Genomic DNA, 17745 nt, shown 5'->3' with positions numbered 1-17745 from the left:
CATCCCCAGCCCCACCCCAGAGCCCGAATCTCCAGCCGGAGTCCTCACCTCCTCCTGCACTCAGGAGCGGCACCAGGGTTTCTGGCACCCTAGGCAGAATTTGGGGGGCGGCATTTTGTGCACTCCCTACGGGGCACGCGGGAGCTTCCGGTTCCGCTCCCGTCGCGCCGCCGAAGAAGGATCCTCCGCCGAAATGCCACAGGCGACAGCGGCAGTCATTGAGCTGCTCAATTGCCTGCCGCTGTTTTCCGCTCCTCATTTCTGGCTCCACTACGTAGCCTGCACCCCCTCCCACACAGCCCAACCCCCTGCCCCAACCCAGAGCCCCCTCCCACACTCTGAACCCTTCGGCCCCAACCTCCAGCCCGGAAGCCCCATCTCCACCGCAAATCCCTCATCTCCAGCCCCACCCCAGAGCCCACACGCCCAACCCGGAGCCCTCCCCGCCTCTCACACCCCAACGCCCTGTCCCAGCCTGGTGAAAATGAGCGGGTGAGTGAGGGTGGGGGAGAGCGAGCGACGGAGGGAGGAGGGACGGAGTGAGTGTGGGCAGGGCCTCAGGAAAGGGGCAGGGTAAGGGTGTTTGATTTTCTGCAAATAGAAATTTGGCAGCCCTACGCACGGGCAGAGCTGGGCGCCCAAGGAAGGGCTTTTCAGAGCAGACCAGGAGTGAAATGCAGAGGAAAGGGGTGGGGTTCAGGGCCCAGATTCACAGCTCCTATTGCTCTGGGCCTTCCACCCCGCAGGGACGGCTGGCATAGGTGCCTCTCTCCAGCTGGGACCTTCAGCCACGACCCCTCGCCTGGAGATGGGCACCTGAGCCAGCTCAGCCACTTCTCAGATAAAACCACAGTGAGAGCACGAGTCCCTGGTCCCCATCGCCTAGAGGTCAGGGCGCTCAGCTGGGATGTGGAAGACGTGGGGTCAAATCCCTGTGCTGCCTGATTCAGAGCAGGACTTGAACCCAGATCTCCCCCGTCCCCGCGGAAGGCTCTGTGCACCAGGCTGTTTGGGAGGGTGTCTCTCAGTCACTCCTATCACATAACTCCATGGTCACTGGGCCAGAGGGAGACTCTGATCCTGGAGACGCCGCCCCCCCCCCGCCCTGTGCCCCAGAACAGCCGGGCGGGGGATCAGGGATTGCTACACATTTGGCCCAGTCTAGTGCAGTAGAGTCGCTGCTGCTCCTGTTTCCTGAGGGGGAGGGAAATTGAGGCTTTTGCAGTTGGCGATGGAGCGTTCTCGTTCGTTAGCCGGCCCGCGTGGGAAACTCCAGGGTGTATTAACAGTCCCTGTGGAAGCTCCTCTCCTCTCAGGGCCGTGTCTGCTCCCTCGCGGCGAGGACGTGCACCGTGAGGATCCCGGCCAGCAGGGTCCCCAGCACCCCCAGCACAAGGATCCCCTTGGCGCGGCAGTAGGACAGCGCTGGGGTCTGGGGCGGGGCGAGACCTGAAGGAATAAATCAATGTTTAGGGGGTTCACAGCATCTGGAAACCGAAATCCGCACCGAGTGCCGGGAGCTCTGACTCCGAAGACCCCGATGAGCTGGGATGCAAACACCCAGCTGTTCCCTTTGGGCCAGAACCTCGGTGCCCCCCAGTGACAGACCTTCCTGCCCAGCGCCAGGGTGGGGTGTAGGAATTGGGGAGTAGCCCCCTTAAAAAGCCTGCGAGCCCACTGGTGGTGCTCACTGCGCCCTAGAACCCAGCCCGAGCAGCAGGGGGGGGTACAAGCCAGGCCCGCCTGGGCTGTTCCCTGCCGCGTGCGCTCAAGGGGGAGGGATGGAGCAAGTGTCACCTTCACAGGCCGCCTTGGGGGAGGCGCTGGCCGAGCTGTTGCTGACGGGGTTTGTGGCCGTGCAGGTGACGGGCGAGTCCTCGTCCCCCAGTCGGTGCTGCACCAGCAGGGATTCCTCGGTGGAGAGAACGGCGCCTCCTGCTGGGCGTGTCCAGGTGTACGTGAGGTGCCAGGCCCTCTCCCCGGCGCTGCAGGTGAAGGTCACGTAGCAGGTGCCGTTCCCAGCCATCACAGGGTGGACCCTGATCTCCGGCTCCGACAGTCGCTCTGGGGCCCGGATGGGGGTGGGAAATGGAAAAGAACATTGTACAGAGGCTGCCGTGGTGAGAACTCGCTGCACTCCACAGGCGCCTACTTCCCCTCTGCCCAGTAGGTGCTCGACCCCCCCCACCTCGGCCCTGCCCCTGCCCCTGCCCTGCCCTCCAGGGCTGGCTCCGGCTTTTCTGCCGCCCCAACCGGCAAAAAAAAAAAAAAAAAAAAAGACGACGAGCGGCGCTTCTTCGGCGGCAATTTGGCAGCAGCTCAAATAGGAAGAGAGGGACCGAGGGACCCGCCGCCGAATTGCCGCCGGAGACCCGGACATGCCACCCCGATACCGGACGTGCCACCCCTTTGAACTGGCCGCCCCAAGCACCTGGTTCCTACGCTGGTGCCTGGAGCCGGCCCTGTCGCTCTCACCGCATCCCCATTCCACTCCTTCCCCACCTCAGCCCCGCCCCCTTCTCCCCCATTCCAACCCCCTGCCCCCAAGTCTCCACCTCCTCCTCTGAGCACGCCATGTCCCCGCTCCTCCCCCTCCCTCCTGGAGAGTCCTAAGCGTCGCCAAACAGCTGTTAGGCGGCGGGGGGCAGGAAGCGCTGGGAGGGAGGGGGGAAGGGGAGGAAGTGGGAGCTTGGCTGCCAGGGGGGGTGCAGAGCCAGTGCCTATGCTGCAGGCTCCCCCCGCTGATGGCCTGAGACGACGGGATCGCTACATGTTTGGCCGGGTCTAGTGCAATAGAGTCGCTGCTGCTCTTGTTTCCTGAGGGGGAGGGAAACTGAGTCTTTTGCAGTTGGTGATGGAGCATTCTCGTTCGTTAGCCGGCCCGTGTGGGAAACTCCAGCAGGGGGTGGGGGGGGATTAACAGCCACAATGGATGCTCCCTTGCGGCAAGACTTGGGCTATCAACTGTCCATCCCAATACACATCTAACCTATCTATCCATCCATCCCCACACACACCCATCCATCCATCCATCCATCCCCACACACATCCATCCATCCATCCATCCCCCCCCACACCCATCCATCCATCCATCCCCACACACACCCATCCATCCATCCATCCATCCCCACACACACACATCCATCCATCCATCCATCCCCCCCCACACCCATCCATCCATACATCCCCACACACACCCATCCATCCATCCATCCCCCCACACACGCAATCATCCATCCATCCATCCATCCATCCATCCATCCATCCCCACACACACCCATCCAGCCATCCATCCCCACACACACCCATCCAGCCATCCATCCCCACACACACCCATCCATCCCCCCACACACCCATCCATCCATCCATCCCCACACACACCCATCCATCCATCCATCCCAACACACACCCATCCATCCATCCATCCATCCCCACACACACACACCATTCCATCCATCACCACACACACCCTTCCATCCATCCATCCCCACACACACCCATCCATCCATCCATCCCCACACACACCCATCCATCCATCCATCCATCCATCCATCCCCCCCCACACACACCCATCCATCCATCCATCCCCACACACACACACCCATCCATCCATCCCCACACACACCCATCCATCCATCCATGCCCCCCCACACACACCCATCCATCCATCCATCCCCACACACACCCATCCATCCATCCATCCCCCCCCACCCATCCATCCATCCATCCATCCATCCCCACACACACCCATCCATCCATCCATCCCCCCCACACACACCCATCCATCCATCCCCACACACACCCATCCATCCATCCATCCATCCATCCCCACACACACACACCCATCCATCCATCCATCCATCCCCACACACACACACCCATCCATCCATCCATCCCCACACACACCCATCCATCCATCCACACACACACACACCCATCCATCCATCCATCCATCCTTCCATCCATCCCCACACACACCCATCCATCCATCCATCCATCCATCCATCCATCCATCCATCCATCCATCCCCACACACACCCATCCATCCATCCATCCATCCATCCCCACACACACCCATTCATCCTTCCATCCCCACACACACCCATCCATCCATCCATCCATCTATCCATCCATCCACACACACACACATCCATCCATCCATCCATCCCCACACATACCCATCCATCTTTCTCTTTTGTTTGGTTAGAGAGTTCCAATTAGAGTAATACCTTGGTGCCAGTGGGAAGCCCCGACCCATCCTGAGCCCCCTGCTCCTGACATTGAATGGTCTGGTTGCATCATTAAAAGCTTCCTGTGAAGCCGGCAACTCATTTGAAGTCCACATTCTCGCCTCCCCCTTCTTGCGCCTGCCCCTCCCTCCATGCACACACTCCGACACTCACTGTAGATGGACAGGGGATAGTCACAGCCGTATTGATCATGTGCAATTAGATTTTTCTCTACTTTGTATTTGCCCTCATCTGCCATCGTCAGGTTGCTGATCTCCAGCGAATAGGTCCGGCTGTGGAGTCTCACTCGCCCTCTGTATCGCTTGGCCTCCACAGCGAGACGGGGCAGGGCTCCGGCCCCCCCCATCGTGACGATAGCAAGAGGCACCCTTCTGCCTGAGGCTGCGTCCTGGTGAGGGCTGGGTGCATACCAGGTGATGCGCTTGAACATCGCCTCGGAATCAAGCGGGAGGACGACTGATTCTCCCAGAATCCCATTCACCCATTTGGGGGAACAAAATGACATACCAGGACTTGTGTCTGACAACAGAGAATAAAAGGGTCCAGGAAACAGACCAAGCCCAGCCACCCCTGCCCCTGCACTGCGACTCTCTCCGGTCACGGAGTGTGAATTACAAAAGCCCTTTGCCCTTCACTAGCACCTCACTGGCTTGAGCCCCTGGGCCCCTTACGCCCATCCGTGAATTCTTGGGCCTGTCTTAGACAGGAGGTCAGACTAGGTGATCCCAAGGGTCTCTTCTGGCCGTGGAATCCCTGACTCAAGCCACATGGCGTGCTGTAGGTAGAAGGGAAATACAGTCCTGTCCCTTTAAAATTTCTCCTCTCCTGGGGGTGGGTGGGGAAATTTCCTTTCACACAGGAACTCAGTGTTACCCAATGGCATTCATCATGCAGGACTGGAGGAATTTTTAAAGGGCTGGTGATAAATTATCTCCAAGTGGGAAAACTGAGGCACAGAGTGGTGCAGTGACCTGCACAGGGTCACGGGCAGAGTCGGGAACAGGAGGGGTGGGTTCTGGGGCCGTTTCATCCCCTGGTCACCTGTTCCTTGCTCTCCCTGCTACCTCTGCCGGGGTGGGGGTAGGAGGGTTGTAAAGGGAGAGAACCCAGCTCTCCTGTTGGCCAGCTCTGGGATCTCACTGCTGGGCCCTCCTGCCACTCCCTGGGGGTTGTTGTCTTGTTTAACAATATGTCCGTGACCCCCCCGCTCAAACCCTCAGTTCTTTTCATGGAGGCAGCAGCCCCAGTGAGTACCCCAGGGTGGCTGAGGGTCACTGCCTGGCAAACCACCCTCCTGGGAACAAACACCCCACAGGGCGAAGGAGAGAGCCTCCAGCGGGGACGGCACGGGGCAGGGGGGAGCGGAGAAGAGGGCACGGGGGGGGGCGGGGAGCGGAGAAGAGGCCAGCCAGGAACGGAGGCCGAGAGTCGGCACGTCGTCTCTGCGACATTCCCTCTGCCTGGGCAACATGGGGGTCAGGGATGCAGGATCAGGCCCTCGCGTTGGCTGGGCTCAGACTGCACCGGATCCCTGGGGGCAGAGAGACCCCCCCAGCCCACCCCAGCGCCTGGGCCTGGCCCCTCTGCTGCTCTCATCCCCTCCCCAAATTCACCCTTTCATTTCCAGCCCCCCGCTGGGGTGGGTCCAGCCCCGCGTAACTTACCCCTGGGCTGGGAAAGCAGCAGGAGGAAAAGAAGGAAGGACCGGGGAGCTCCTGCCATCCTGGCGGGCTGCAGAACAAGGCGCAGTCAGTGCTCGTGGAGTGATTGGTCAGAGACTGGGACGGTCAGGGTGGCCGGGTCTGGGTGCCAGGGAGATTCTGGGGTCACCCCACTGAACAGCGAAGGCTCTGCGAGACTAAACCCAGCGTCAGCAGCTTTGAAGCTTCCTTTTCACCAGCCAATCTACCCTGCGGCAGGCACAGGATGAGATAACCCCCCCCATCCCCAATCTCCCCTGCCCTTCCCCCTCCCGGAGCCTTCTCCCTCCCGGTCGCTCGCACACAGGCTCAGCCCAACTCTGCCACCCCCAAGCCATGGGGCGCCCTTGGAGACAGTGACAGGGAAGCAGGATGCCTCTGGGGAGATGCAGGCCCCTTCCCAGGTGCACCTTGCTGGGATGATCGATCATGTGCATTGCAGCAGTGCCCGGGAGCCCCAATCACTGAGCAGGGCCCCGCTGTGCTAGGGGCTGTACAGACACATGACTGTCCAACATTCCTCTCCCCGGTTGGTGGTTACACTCCAGATCAGCAGGCAGTTCTTGTGCCCCCTCTTGCATGGCAGCCTGAGGCTGCTGGGGGGTGGGGGTAGGGTGAGACCTGGGGACCCCTCACACCAGGAGACCAACCCCCATGTGTGAGAGCAACTCCCAACCTCACCCAGTGACGCGGATGGCACAGGGCAGGGGTCATGCTGCCAGCCAGGGGCCTGATCCCACCCGGGGGGGGGGGGGATTAGCCACCCCCCCACTCTCTCCACAGGGCAGATTGCAGGAGCTACTTTTCCACCCATCCTGTTTAAGGCTGTGAGGCGGGTCGAGTTCTTTCCCGCCTGGAACCAGCCCTTCTGTAATTGCACTGGCTACTCTGCAGGGTTTGCCCGGCTCTCTCTGCTACAGTTCTCCACCCTTCCCGCTACTCTTCACGGAGCAAGCTCCAGTTAGTCAGTATCACCTGGGTGGAAGGTGGGGTCCAGGATTAAGGGACAGTCCCAGGCTGGGGCCTGCTCTACACCCCTTTTTTGTCCTGGTTTAAAGATGTCGGCTAGAGGGGTGATTTTTTCAAACAGATCTCATTACACCGGTACAACCCCTAGTGTGGACACAGTTAGACTGGGATGAAGGGGCTTTATTCCCACATGGCTCATTCCCCTTCCCATATGGGAACAGCAATAGCGGGATAACCACTGTCATACCCATATGCCTCCACTCTAGGGGACTGGCACCGCTTGGCCTTCCCCGGGAGAGTGACCGCGGCCAGGTCTGGCTCACAGCCGCGCTCACGACGGGCAGCGTAGGTTCTGGCACTGATCAGGCATCTCAGCCCAGGAACTGACACAGCAAGATACAGGAAAGGAGATAAGCCACTCTAGATAGACAGCACCTGATGCTGTATCCCCTCCGCAGCCTGGGGTGTAGCAGTGGCAAAAGGAATTGATCCTCTGAAGACTCTCCAGCAACTGACACACATCGGCCAGGTTCCTCACCGGCTGGGGCCTTTCCAATTGCTCCATCCACAGACTCAGTTTGGTGGGTGGCTCCGGCTCTTAATACTGATCTTGGCGTTCTCCCCAGCGCTGCAGTTTCATGTGGTGTTCGGGTCACAGCGTGACTAGATAATCTCTGGCTCTGATAGCTGCTCAGGGTGTGGGGGATGCAACATACAGAAACAGAGACACGGATGTAAAAGGAAATTATCACAGATTCTCACATCCTGACACTGTCCGGGTGTCTGAGATGGGATACTGATCTAGACACAAAACTTTGTTCAGGACGACTCGCAGCTCACCCGCTGTGAAACCCTGTAGTGAGCGAAAAACCCCAAGGAGCCATTATAGAGACAGAGACAATTTAGAGTTCTGGTGAAACTTACAAAAAACTCCAAAGCTTGAAAGTTTGGAAATTCCCAGTTAAGCCCCAAATGCCCTTAACTCTGCCCTTCTCACCCTTCCATCTTCCCTTCCTTGCAGGCAGAGTATCAGAAATGTGCTCCAGAGCCCATATAGTTGTTCACCCAGCTATGAGTTGCTCTGCCCCCACACTGACCCCTGCTGTTTCCATAGAATCATGTGATGACTTGATCTGGGCCTGGTAAATTTGTACAAGGAGATTTTCATAGATTCAGATTGTAAGGCCAGAAGGGACCGTTAGATCATCTAATGTGACCTCCTGTATAACACAGGCCATAAAAGTGATGTGCCAACTCTGGATCTAATGGTCCTCAGAGAACGAGCTGGCACATGGGTCTATGAGGCCTGCCAAATGCAGAGAATTGTGAAAGACATCAGCCCAATTAAGGAAAACTGAGCTAAACCCAAATTCTCTTAGGGCTGGTCTACACTACAGAGGTTTTGCTGCTATAGCTGTACAGGCAAAGTCCCCTAGTGGACACGTACCTTCTACCAGCTAAAGGAGTTCTTTTGGCAGTACAGTTAAATGACATAAGCTGTATCAGCGCAGGTATAAGCTGTGTCTACACTGGCAGAGCATTTCAGTGTGATTTTTTTCATTTTCCTAACCACCCTAGTTATGTTGGCAAAATTTTGTAGCATAGACCTGGCCTTAATCCTGCCATAGGAAATAGAGCCACACCACCCTATCAAAAGCCTTTTCAGCATCTGAGTCTGTTGACAGGCAACCTGACAGCTCATTAGTCTAACAGGATGGCTCGCTGGAGTAAAAGTATGTATGTGTGTTAGGGTGACCAGACAGCAAGTGTGAAAAATCAGGACGGGGGTGGGGGGATAATAGGAGCCTATATAAGAAAAAGATCCAAAAATTGGGACTGTCCCTGTAAAATCGGGACATCTGATCACCCTAACATAAGAACATAAGAACGGCCGTACCGGGTCAGACCAAAGGTCCATCTAGCCCAGTATCTGTCTACCGACAGTGGCCAATGCCAGGTGCCCCAGAGGGAGTGAACCTAACAGGCAATGATCAAGTGATCTCTCTCCTGCCATCCATCTCCGTCCTCTGACGAACAGAGGCTAGGGACACCATTCTTACCCATCCTAGCTAATAGCCATTTATGGACTTAGCCACCATGAATTTATCCAGTTCCCTTTTAAACATTGTTATAGTCCTAGCCTTCACAACATCCTCAGGTAAGGAGTTCCACAAGTTGACTGTGCGCTGCGTGAAGTAGAACTTCCTTTTATTTGTTTTAAACCTGCTGCCTATCAGGACCATAGAATGGTTTTAGACCAGTGTAACTCTATAGGCTTCCACAGAATCACTCCTGATTTACACCAGTGTGAGGGAGAGGAGACATAAATAGACCCTGTCATAAATATACAGCTAAGGGTAGCATAAAATCCCTCCTTACCTGTAAAGGGTTAAAAAGCTCAAATAACTTGGTTGGCACCTGACCAAAAGAACCAATGGGAAAAGAAGATATTTCAATTTGGGGGGGTGGGGGGAGACTTTGTTTTGTGCTGTGTGTGTGTTCTCCCCAAAAACAAAGGAAAAGACCAAGCAAGTAATCCAGCTCCCACTAAAATAATACATATAATATTACAAAAATAGTAAGCAATAGCAAGGAAATGCCTTAGAGTAGCTTTTGTTTTAGCTTGTGAATTTTCCCTGTGCTAAGAGGGAGGTTTATCCCTGTTTTTGTAACTTTAAAGTTTTGCCTGGAGGGGAAATCCTCTGCGTTTGGAATCTTTTTGTTACCCTGTAAAGTTATCTGCCATCCGGATTTTACAGAGGTGATTCTTTTACCTTTTTTAAAATAAATTCTTCTTTTAAGAACCTGATTAATTTTTCATTGTTCTTAAGATCCAAGGGTTTGGGTCTGTGCTTACCTGTACCAATTGGTGAGGATATTATTCTCAAGCCTTCCCCAGGAAAGGGGGTGTAAGGCTTGGAGGAATATGGTCCTTTCCCTAATTCTTTGTTTAAATCTCTTGGTGGTGGCAGCAGCATACTGTTCAAGGACAAGGTAAAATTTGTGCTTTGGGAAAGTTTTTACCCTAAGCTGGTAAAAATAAGCTTAGGGGGTCTTGCATGTGGGTCCCCACATGTGTATCCCAGAGTTCAGAGGGGGAAAGGAACCCTGACAGACCCCTGTAAGGTGTGTGAGTCATTACATTTTTCCCTCCAATGTGCCTTACTTTGCATGGGTTGATGCTGAATTTCCTTTGCCCTTGTGTTGCCTGTTCAGACCTGCTGGACCGTGAGCTGCAGGCCCCGCACTACTAGTGGGGATTCAGGGCAGGGCTGTGCTTTGGAGCTGGAAGATCTGGGCTCTAGCCCTGCTGTCTGCGAGTGGGGAGAGCCAGGAAGGCCTGGATGGCTCCGGGTTTGTTACTGTGCTATTATCCCGCAGCGGATTTACCAGGACAGAGCCCATGAATCCCATCACACAGAACCCGGGCAGTTTCCAGAGAGCTCAGCACCTGGAGAGATGGGGACGTGCAGGAGAGAAGCTGTTTCCAGCATGCTGGCTAGAGAGGGTTTAAAGAGACCAGGAGGAAAGGGGCAGGGCTGTTCCCTGGAGGAACAGCTCCGCTTCCTGAGACACAGCAGAGAGACGGGGCATTTAAAACACAGGGCCTGATGCTGACTGCAATTAGGGTACAAAAACCCAGGACATCTGGGACGATGCTGAGCCCACAAAACTGGCCAGCTGGCCATGTGCACTGAGCACCTGGGCAGATACCTCAGAAAAGGGATGATCCTGGGAGAGCCCAGACAGGTGGCAGCCCTATCGCAGGCACTGGGGTCAATCCAGAGCCACCCCCTGGCTTCAGCGGAGTGACTCCAGATTGAAATCGGTGTTTCTGCGAGCAGCAGCTCAGCTATTGTCCTTCACACATGATGTTCAATCCTCCTGACCCACAGCTCTCCCAACCCTGGGCTGTCCCCAAGCTCCGCTGGCCTCTCTCAGTCTGTTGGATTAAAGTAATAATTAATACATTTATGTTCTGGGGAAACGGGAGAAAGAATGGCCCAGAACAGACCCCCGATTTTGGCCTGACCATCAGAAAGAAATACGCCCCTCAGCCTGCTGAGGTTGTGCTAACTGAAATACGCCTGTCCGTGTACAAGGTCTGTGTTAATTGTAGAACCACCTCCCGAGACAAAATGTCTGTTCTAAAGTGACAAGATTACTGTAACAGGGCGGGACTCACCCCTGCGGCGCCTCCTGCTGGTTCCTAGGAATTAGCTCTGTTTCCGACTCCGAAGCACCCTCTGCAGGCCAATGTCCTGCTTGCCCCTGTGTCCCTCCCGGACCTGGTGGCCTTTTATCTGGGGTGCTGCCCCTCCAGGCAATACCCCACAGATCTGGGTCTCCCCGGGGAACCCCCATCCTCTATCCCCACCTTGCCTCAGCCTATGGGCTACTGCCAGTCACCATCCAGCCCCCTTTCACTGGGGCCGACTGCTGTCTGTATAAGCCAGTCATCATAGGCAAGGGAGGTTTTGACCGGCTGCCTTTCCCCGCAACCCAGTACCTCCAGGGGCCTTGTAGAAGGCCCTGCAGCCTGGGGAGTTGCTGGCCCGGAGCTCCCCAGCTCCTCTGGCCTTTCCCCAGCCCTGCTCCACTCCAGTCCCCTTTAGCACTCAGGCAGCTGGGTCCAGCTCCCTCCTCAGCTAGCGGGAGTCTGCCTGCTCCTGGCCCACTGCCCTCTTATAAGGCCCTTCCCAATCAGCCCAGCTTTCAGAGCTGCAGCCCTCCCCAGGGCTGCTTGTACCCTTCCAGGGCCGGAACGGGGTGATCGCCCTGCTACAATTACCATTAAAGTAAAGACAACAGTTTTCCCTGAGCTCAGAGAAAAGATCAGTTAACCCCCCACTCTTGCATTTTTATCTTGCTAGTTTTCTTTTCCTATGTAACGAGTGGTATGAACAGGTTGACTGGAGCCTGTCACGCCCCCGTGATTTGAGAAGGGTTATGTTAAAGAAGGAATAGATGACAAAATATAGAAGTGAGGGGGAAAATGCTACGTGAAATAGTGTGTGATTGCGGCTGTATGTTTGGATGGGTAATCAAAGGTTGAGGCGCCAGCCTTAGAATCATAATAAACGACACCACATCTGGAGGAAGAAAAACAACTACCCTCCGACAGGACCGTTTGGCCGAAGAAAGCGCTGGGCGATAACCCGGAGGGGGCACCGGAATCCACCCCCAACCGCCCCAAGGACGGGGGGAGCGGAGAACCAAAGAGCAAGATACCAACAAACCGCCATTGCTGTGCCATCTGCGTGATTGACTATCGCTTCAAACGTGAGACCGGCATGACAAAGCCAACCCCATAGACTTGTATGAGGATGGATCCCTATAAAGACAGACCCTGAAGACTGAGGACTTTGGGTCTGGTTCTGCAACCAACTTCCAGGAGCATCGGATGCGCATCTGACAAGGCCCGGCTCCATCCTCGTGTCCAGGCCGCCCGGCCAGTGACTTGGCACGAGCAGCTCCTAGGTTGGTAATTATAATAACAACCAGGCAGAACTTGAATGTGTGCGTGAATGGAATGTTATAGCTATAGCTCAGGGGTCGGCAACCTTTCAGAAGTGCTGTGCCGAATCTTCATTCATTCACTCTAATTTAAGGTTTCGTGTGCCAGTCATACATTTTAACCTTTTTAGAAGGCCTCTTTCTATAAGTCTATAATATATAATTAAACTATTGTTGTATGTAAAGTAAATAAGGCTTTTAAAATGTTTAAGAAGCTTCATTTAAAATTAAATTAAAATGCAGAACCCCCGGGACTGGTATCCAGGACCCGGGCAGTGTGAGTGCCACTGAAAATCAGCTTGCGTGCCGCCTTCGGCACCCGTGCCATAGGTTGCCTACCCCTGCTATAGCTGATTGCTTGCTCTGATTCTTTCTGTATTCACGATAAACACGGCGTGTTGCCTTATCCCCTGAATAAGATCCTGCTGGTTTTTAGTTTCTAAGTATAACAAATCCTGCCTGCAGCAGCTGCTGCTATCCCAGTCCAGGGCCTTCATTCAGATCTCCTATTGGAACCTGTTAGCACCCCACACCCACAACGCCCAGGTGTAAGGGATGACCCAAGGTGTCGGGGAAGGGAGCCATCCAGCCCTGTACAGCTCTGGGGGTGGACGCGATCTCTTATCTTAGCCCTAGATCAATGAGTCTCCAGCTTCTCCATTCGGGGATCCCACCTGGCAGCCCCCTCCCACTCGGCATTACAAGAAGGGCAAGTAGGTCGCGAACCCCTGGCACTAGTGTGTGAGCCCCCGGGGGGTTCAAACCCCTGACTTTGTCCTGCCGTGATCAGAAAGGAGGATGTGCCACCAAGCCAGGCCCATCCCCCACAGCCAGGGGAGATGATGGTGAAAAGGGAGCCAGCAGCTCTGAATAGGGTGACCAGACAGCAAGTGTGAAAAATCGGGATTGGGGTAGGGAGGTAATAGGAGCCTATATAAGAAAAAGACCCAAAAATCGGGACTGTCCCTATAAAATTGGGACATCTGGTCACCCTAGCTCTGAACCAGGTACCAGCTCTGTGAACTGGGCTTTGCATATTAAATACTTTGGCCCAGACCCTCAAAGGTATTTAGGTGCCTACCTCATGGGAGTCAGGTGCCTAAATACCTTTGAGGATCTGGTCTGTGGCCCCAAACCAGGGGTAGGCTGGCAAGATGCAGCTGTTTACGCCAGGCTGCCGGCTGGCCCACAGTCTGCAGGTCACGCCGTGCCTGCTCTGGGAACTGATGTCAGAGCCAGCGAGCAGGGCTCAGCAGCGGGATCCCTCACATGCATCCTCCACCCAGGCAGGGGCGGCTCTAGGCACCAGCAAAACAAGCTGGTGCCTAGGGCGGCAAAATGTAGGGGGCGTTCCCTGCCGCCGGGGGGGGCGGCAGGCTGGGCTGGCGGACCTGCCGCAGTCATGCCTGCGGGAGGTCCACCGGAGCCCCGGGAGGACCGGACCTGCCGCAGGCATGACTGCGGAGGGTGCGCTCGTCCCGCGGCTCGGCTGGACCTCCCGCAGGCATGCCTGCGGCAGCTCAAGCAGAGCCGCCGGACCCGCGAACCGTCCGCAGCCGCGGGAGGTCCAGCCGAGCCACGCGGGACCAGCGGTCCCTCTGCAGTCATGCCCGCGGGAGGTCCGCTGCTCCCACGGCTCCGGGGCGCCTCCCGCGCATGACTGCTTGGGGCGGCCAAAAACGTAGAGCCGCCCCTGCACCCAGGACCCTGCCCCGGCGGGAGAGGATCCTTTCCAGCACCGCCCAGGGCACCAGTGCAGCCTCAGCACCACAGAGGCCAGCATGCGAGAGGCAAAGTCGGAGTCCGGCGCTGTCCATGCGCTGGGGATGGTTCTGAACCTCCCTCCATGGCCCTCAGCTTCTAAGAGCTGCCGGGTGGGGTGACAGGAGCCTCTGCCCATCAACCCTTGGGGAAGCCCGGGGGAAATGCCCCAATTTGCTTCTGCCCCTCAATGCCACTGGGACACACCTGGGCAAAGCAGCAGGTCAGGGATGCGAAGCACAGAGCCGGTCTCTGGTGGGGAGGAACCGTCCTGTGATAAGCAAAACAAGCCGCCCCAACAAGGGGAAACAGGAAACACCTGCAGCAAGCGATCAGAGCAAAGTATTGACAGAGGGGGGAAGCGACACAGTGTGGAAAAGGAAAGTCCTTCCCTGGGGGGCACGTGAGCAGGGCCGGGAGCCGGGCTGCGCTTCCGGCATATTGCGCAGTTCAAGAATGATTGTTAGTTATGGTTCCAGCCCCTAGAAGTGAGCAGGGCTCTGAAAAGGACAGACAGACAGAGTGACGCTGGCAGACCGGGCAGCAGCTCGTGCCCAAGTCCCCGCGGCCCAGCTGAACGCTGACAAATACCCCGCTAGAATCAGTCCGGCTGAGCTGGGTTAGTATTGTTAAACTAGCGCGCGGGATTATAAGAACTCCTTCAGCGGTTAGACATTACTGAATGCTTGTGAGTTGCTGCCTGCATTAATCTCACCTATAACAGCCGTATCCCCTATTGTTAGGTAATATCTGAGCCGTTGTATTATGAGCCTCTGTGACTATGTAAATCCCTGGGCAGGAGAGAGAATGTGAGGCGCTGATCGGCAACAGAAGGTGTTACCCCCTCTCCAACGAGAAAAGGTCAGTCGACACCTGCTGGGCTATTGTGGGACGCCCGCACTGATTAGGCCTCAGCTGGAGCACCGCGTCCAGGTCTGGGCTCCACATTTCAGGAAGGATGTGGACAAATCGGAGAGAGTCCAGAGAAGAGCAACAAATGAAGGTCTAGAAAACATGACCCAGGAGGTTTGTTTAGTTTGGAGAAGAGAACGACCGAGAGGGGACATGAAAACAGTTTCCAAGTACATAAAAGTTTGTTACAAGGAGGAGGGAGAAAAATTATTCTCCTTAACCTCTGAGCTCAGCTGTCTCAGGGGTCCTTTACGCCCAGCAGTGAAGTGGCTGGGCTGGCAGTAGCCTGGTGCAAAGAGATGCCCTTGTTTCTCTGCTGCGGCAGGTGAGCCTCGTGACATCTCCTGAGCCGTACGGGAAGCTACTGCATTGGTGCCCTGGCTGAAAGGGCCATGGGGCTTGCCCTCTGTGACAGCTATGTCAACCCACCGCCGCGCCCTGGGCCCTGGGTGAGCTCCCCGAGATCTCCCCGGGGTGTGAGGACAGCTCAGGCTCATCCCTGCAGTGCCAGAGCCAGCTGCGAAGGGCAGAGGGGTTTCCCCATGAGAACGGGCTGCCCAGAGACGAGAGAGGATGGCCCACACTGGCCCTGGGCTGCAGAAAGTGGCGGCAATATGGGCCGAAATGGCCCCTGAGACCCTCCCCTGTGCTGAGGCCTCCCCAGCCAGGGTGGGGCTGGTGTGAGTGCTCCACCAGGGCCCTGCTCCCAGCCCCTGGCGGGGGGGGGGGCGAACTGGAGGAGTGCCCAGAGCACCCTGCACTCTGCCTGTCCTCTGCTCCCCTGGGTCCAGAGAGGCCAGGTTCAACAGTCTGCAGGTAGCCCCAACTCAGACCCAGTGGGGGGCCGGCAGGATCCTGTCTGGACCCAGAACATGGGAAGCCCAAAGGTGACTACCTAGATTGCAAACTCTTTGGGGCAGGGAGCATCTCTTTGTTCTGTTTGTACAGCACCTAGCACCATGGGGTCCTGGTCCACCACGGGGGCTCCCAGGCGCTACTGCAGACATGTGATCATAAGAATTAAAGCCACTTTAACCCCCCGTGCGCCCTGGCCTTCCCCAAGCACAGGGATGGGGCACGTGGGGACCAGGACCCCAACAACCATTTCATTGTCATTGCTACGTGCTCAGCGACCGCTGGAGACCACTGCTCAGAAGGCCCAGACTCCAGAGCAGCTCTGGCTACGCCCATTGCCGGCTTCCTCCCTCGCCTGCGCTGCCATTAAAAGCAACTGCTGCATTTTTCCCACAGCTGCCCTGCGGGGTGAGGCGCTTCAAGAACGAGACGACAGCCTGGGACTTCAAGCGGAGACGGCTCCAATTAAAACTCTGGGGACTCGGGGTGAGGTAGCGGGGGCTGCACGTCTTCAGGTCCCCAGTGCAAATCCAGCCTCGCCTGGCAGGGGCTCAGAGCTGCGTGGTGCACCCCCAGGGAGATGAGTTTGCGGGGACTCAGCCCAGCTCGCCCAGGGCTTAGTGACGGCGTCGCAGTCAAGTGCCAATCACAGCTGAGGTGCATTGGCAGCCGCGGCTAAGGACTGAACGGGGCATGAAGATCCAACCACCCGGCTGCACGAGATGGAGCCTGTCTGAGGCCCGGGGCGCAGGAGGGGAGTTTACCCGGGCACTGCCCTCGCTGTATGTGTTCAGGCAATAAATAGATCTGGAGCGGCGGGGCCGTCGTTCCCACAGCAAATTCGCAACAGGGGCTTGGAAGTGCCAGGCCCTGAAAGGGCCGCGCCCAGGGCAGGGCTGGGAGCAGCTGGGGCGGGAGTGATTATCGCAGGCCAAGAATAACACCTGGGAGCAGCAGCCCTGCCCGGCCCAAGCAATGCCAGAGAGCCAAGGGGAGGAGGAAGGATGGGGACCGGATGTTCTGATACCCAGGGAATGGGGCCAGCTGGGTACCTAGGTTACAGGGAGAGGGTGTGTACGGGCTAGATGGATCGATGGGCCAGGCAGGACAGCTGCTCTGAGGTGTTATTCTTGGCCCTGCCCCATGCTGCTGCCAGCCCTGCCCTGGGTGTGGGCCGTTCAGGTCCTGGCGCTTCCTTCTTTCCTTCCCTCCCCAAACACCTCATCCACCTACCTAGCTAGCCCCGTACACCCCCCTTTTCTCTTTAACCTAGGTACCCAACTGGCCCCATTCCCTGCGGTTTGAGAACATCCCGTCCCGATCCTTCCCCCTTCCCCCTTCCCCCTTCGCTCTCAATAATTCCTTGGGCCAGGCAGGATAGATAGATAGATAGATAGATAGATAGATAGATAGATAGATAGATAGAGTGCATGGGGATGGCTGGACAGACAGACGGGAGCTGGGGATGGGGGTGGCTGGACAGACAGACGGGAGCTGGGGCTGGGGCTGGCTGGACAGACAGGCAGGAGCTGGGGACGGGGGTGGCTGGACAGACAGACAGACGGAGCTGGGGATGGGGGTGGCTGGACAGACAGACGGGAGCTGGGGATGGGGCTGGCTGGACAGACAGACGGGAGCTGGGGCTGGGGCTGGCTGGACAGTCAGGAGCGGGCCGGGGACAGACAGACACACACAGCTGGAGCTGGACTCAGGGGCGGCTCTAGGGGTTTTGCCGCCCGAGCACGGCAGACAGGCTGGACTGCAAGGCTGCTCGGTCTCTC

The 17745-nt window shown here is 56.8% G+C and overlaps 1 protein-coding gene across 12 annotated transcripts in view; it reads right to left on the bottom strand.

Annotated features, from left to right (window-relative positions):
• Nucleotides 1-464: 464 nt before the first annotated feature.
• Nucleotides 465-17745, bottom strand: part of LOC123351463 (SLAM family member 9-like) — a 51193-nt gene continuing 33912 nt past the window's right edge. For 3 of the 12 annotated variants that reach the window (XM_044990833.1, XM_044990835.1, XM_044990834.1), the window contains exons 3-8: nt 7355-7606; nt 6051-6108; nt 5915-5999; nt 4404-4769; nt 1798-2064; nt 465-1449 (exon numbers count right to left, since the gene is read on the bottom strand). In XM_044990833.1, the coding sequence (XP_044846768.1) occupies nt 1313-1449; nt 1798-2064; nt 4404-4769; nt 5915-5999; nt 6051-6108; nt 7355-7606 (1165 nt within the window). In that variant the 3' untranslated portion in view covers nt 465-1312. Of the gene's footprint in view, nt 1450-1797; nt 2065-4403; nt 4770-5914; nt 6161-7354; nt 7607-17745 lie in introns of those variants that run through there. The other 9 variants (XM_044990836.1, XM_044990842.1, XM_044990843.1 and 6 more) reach the window with 9 other exon arrangements.

Source organism: Mauremys mutica, chromosome 17, assembly GCF_020497125.1.
Source record: "Mauremys mutica isolate MM-2020 ecotype Southern chromosome 17, ASM2049712v1, whole genome shotgun sequence".
Lineage (NCBI taxonomy): Eukaryota > Metazoa > Chordata > Testudines > Geoemydidae > Mauremys > Mauremys mutica.
The sequence above is the reverse complement of the archived record's forward strand: the minus strand, read 5'-3'. Positions and strand labels throughout refer to the sequence as shown.